Source organism: Solanum tuberosum, unplaced genomic scaffold, assembly GCF_000226075.1.
Source record: "Solanum tuberosum cultivar DM 1-3 516 R44 unplaced genomic scaffold, SolTub_3.0 scf00018, whole genome shotgun sequence".
Lineage (NCBI taxonomy): Eukaryota > Viridiplantae > Streptophyta > Magnoliopsida > Solanales > Solanaceae > Solanum > Solanum tuberosum.
The window spans coordinates 1219674-1223003 of NW_006238944.1; the positions used below are offsets into that span (position 1 = coordinate 1219674).

General features: G+C 32.8%; 1 protein-coding gene across 1 annotated transcript; it reads right to left on the reverse strand.

Moving 5' to 3' along the window:
• Nucleotides 1-459: 459 nt before the first annotated feature.
• Nucleotides 460-2687, reverse strand: LOC107058286 (zinc finger MYM-type protein 1-like; the record flags this gene model as incomplete). Its single annotated transcript, XM_015303813.1, has 4 exons — nt 2598-2687; nt 1718-2417; nt 995-1522; nt 460-908 (listed from the first exon to the last, which is right to left on the reverse strand). Coding segments are annotated over exons 1-4 (1767 nt in total), but the record flags the coding sequence as incomplete, so codon positions are not given.
• Nucleotides 2688-3330: the final 643 nt, after the last annotated feature.

Here is a 3330-nt window from a genome sequence, read left to right on the forward strand (position 1 = left end):
CTTCACTTCACAAAGGAAGAAACACCACTATTTAAAGGTGAAAATATCTTCCATATATATAATCAATGGATAGAATGAGGGGTAATAATGTGAGTAAATAAATATGATAGATGTTACATAAGTTAGAAGAAACTAATGGTCATATGAGTTACAAGAAACTAATGACCCAAGACTAATGGTCATATAAGTTACAAGAACCAATAGTCATCTTCTACCACAATTTTATACCCACTAAAATATACATTTAATATTTTATTTTACGGAGAAGGATCTAAAATTCCCCTCAAATATTTGAATTGGTACAAAATTACCCTCCATCCACCTATCTGCCCTAAAATACCCCTGACGTCTACTATATAGCAAACTAAACAACCATTCAAAAGATCTTCATCCATCATTCACTTACAATTGTCCTCGACGAGTTTTCATATTTTGAAAACGGTCAATAATGACATCATTACTTACATTTTTAAATATACTACGCTCTATATAGCAAACTAAACAACCATTCAAAAGATCTTCATCCATCCTATTACGCAAATCATTCTTTATGTACTTCATTGATGAGAATGCTCTTTCCACGCTTGCGGTAGCAACAGGAATAATCAAAGTTAGCTTCACAAGTAGATACACAAGTGACCAAGTTTGATCTAGTTTTGTCTCTATCATCACTTTTGCAAGATCCTTGATTCCCTTCAAGTTGAGAAACTTGCTATCACACTTTTGAGCATAGACAATAAAATCATCAAGTTGAAAATTGAGTTCCCGAAGCTCTTTATCACCAAACTCACTTGGGTAGTACTCGGCTAGTTTCATTATCCTATCCTTGTGAAAATTAGCAAATGAATCAACCGGACTCAAACTAGCCATACCGAGGAGCAAGTCACTAGTCACCACATCAAAACGTTATTGAGTTCTTGAAGTGCCAAATCAATGACGGCATAAAATACTTCCACACGAAAGTGATGTAAATATGAAATATTGGACCTCTTACGCTTCGACTTCCCATTAGAGTAGTCTTCATTCATTTTGGGAATTGAAATTCCATGTTTACCACAAAATAATCTAACCTCATCCATCATAGAGTCCCATTCATCCTCTCTCATCATTTGCAATCGTTTCTTTGAAAGGTCAAGCAATCCCATAGCATTAACGATATCTTGATCTTTCTTTTGTAAAACTTTATTCAACTCATTCGTCAATAGCAACACCTTAAACATCAAGTGCAACATAAAGACAAATTCAAATTCATGAATCTTGCTCAAAAGATTTTCCGCCGCAAATCTATCAAGATGATATGGACAATCATGTTTCATATCCTTATGCACATTAACAATTGAAGAAAAAAGAATCAGGAAATTGTCCAAGGTTTTAAAATGAGACCCCCAACGAGTATCACTCGGTCGTTGAAGGCCACGTTCTTGATTCAAACCTTGCCCTGTATGAACTTCTCCAAATTTAAGCAACTCTTCCAACTTATCTTCTTGATGTTGTCGAAGTGAATCTCTGCGTTTAAATGAAGCTTCAATAGTATTCAAAATATTGGTGAGAACATAAAAAAATTATCCACATCCGAATTCTTTTTGGAAAGACCTACAAGTGCCAATTTGCAATTGGTGAGCAAAACAGTGAATAGAATATGCAGATGACGTATCTTGTAAAATCAAAGACTTGAGACCTATTTATTTCCCTTGCATATTATTAGCCCCATCATAACCTTGACCACGTATTTTGGATGTACATAATGAGTGATCCAAAAGCAAAGAATAAATTGCTTTTTTTAATGATTGAGAAGATGTATCATTTACGTGGACAATACCCAAAAATCGCTCTATCACCATTCCACTTTTGTTGACATATCTCAAAATTAGAGCCATTTGCTCCTTATGAGAAACATCCTTTGATTCATTAACTAATATTCCAAAATAATCACCATCCAAGTCTTCAATGATAGCCTTAGTTGTTTCTTTAGCACAAGCCTCCACAATATCTTTTTGAATTGTCGGACAAATCATCATATCATTTTGTGGAGAATTACCTAATATTACTCTTCCCACATCAAAACTTCTATCCCCATACCATTTCAAAAGTTCAAGAAAAGCACCCTTATAATCGGAACCTTCACTTTCATCATGTCCACGAAATGGAAATCCTGATGTCAAGAGAAATCTTGCTACATCAATTGAGGAATTTAAAAGCATCCGATAATCACTTCTTGCCTTTTCACTTTGCTTGTCAAAAGAAGATTGGATCGATTGCCGTTGGTTTTTCAAATCTTGCATCCTATTGAAACATTTATGATGGATACTATTTACCTTACCAACATGTTTTTTGAATCTTTCTAAAGCTTTGTTCCAACACCTAAAACCATCTCTTGTAAATGAATCTCCGGCATTTCCACGACTTTCAAGTTCATTCTTGAACAAATAACAACACAAACAAAATGTCACGTCTGCTTTAATGCTATATTCCAACCATTAAGATGTTCTCTTAAACCAAGTTGGTCGAAATTGACGCATTTTATCTCCAAACTTAGTTTTAGGGAAGATATGATCAACAGGTTGACATGGCTTTTTTTGAATGTAATACCTGCTTACCGCATCTCGAATATTAGGACCATAAGATGAAATAGGCATTCGATCTTTGGGATCTGCTTCAAGAGATTTAAAATCAAGCATATTATCCATATTTGAAAGTGCAAAAGAATTTGTTTGTCTTTGATCTTCCGGACCAACTTGTGAACTCACAAATGGTTGATTAGAGCTAGAACTTGGTTGGCCATCTTTTTGGCTTGGGTAACTTGATGAGAAACTTATCCATTTGTGATTTGATGAATTGATTGTAAGAATTATTTTTACCTACAAAATTAAATATTCACACTTCTATTCAATCTTATAAAAAACAAAATAATTTTAAAAAAATATTAACACAAATAACATGTTTACTAATAAAAGAATCACAATTATTAGATAACTATTTAGAAATCAAGAAATTCTTATAAATTTAAATATTCAATAAATCAAGAAAAACATATAAAACAAATAAAGTACATTAATAAATAATTTTTTTTTTAGATAACATACCTTGTTACTTGTTCTCAAATCTCACTTCTACTTCACCATGAACAACAAAGTGGAAATGTGGAATGAAGCCAAAAGAAGAACAATATGATGTCTTTACTCCTTTTTACCTTCTAGTTTAGGGCTTTGAAAAGTCAAAAGAAAAAGTTAAAAAATAAAAATAAAAAACGTCTAAATAAAGAAGGAAAGGAGAAAAAGAAAGTAAAAAGTATAATTTGACTCTATTGACTCTTCTAGCTTAAGGTCTAGA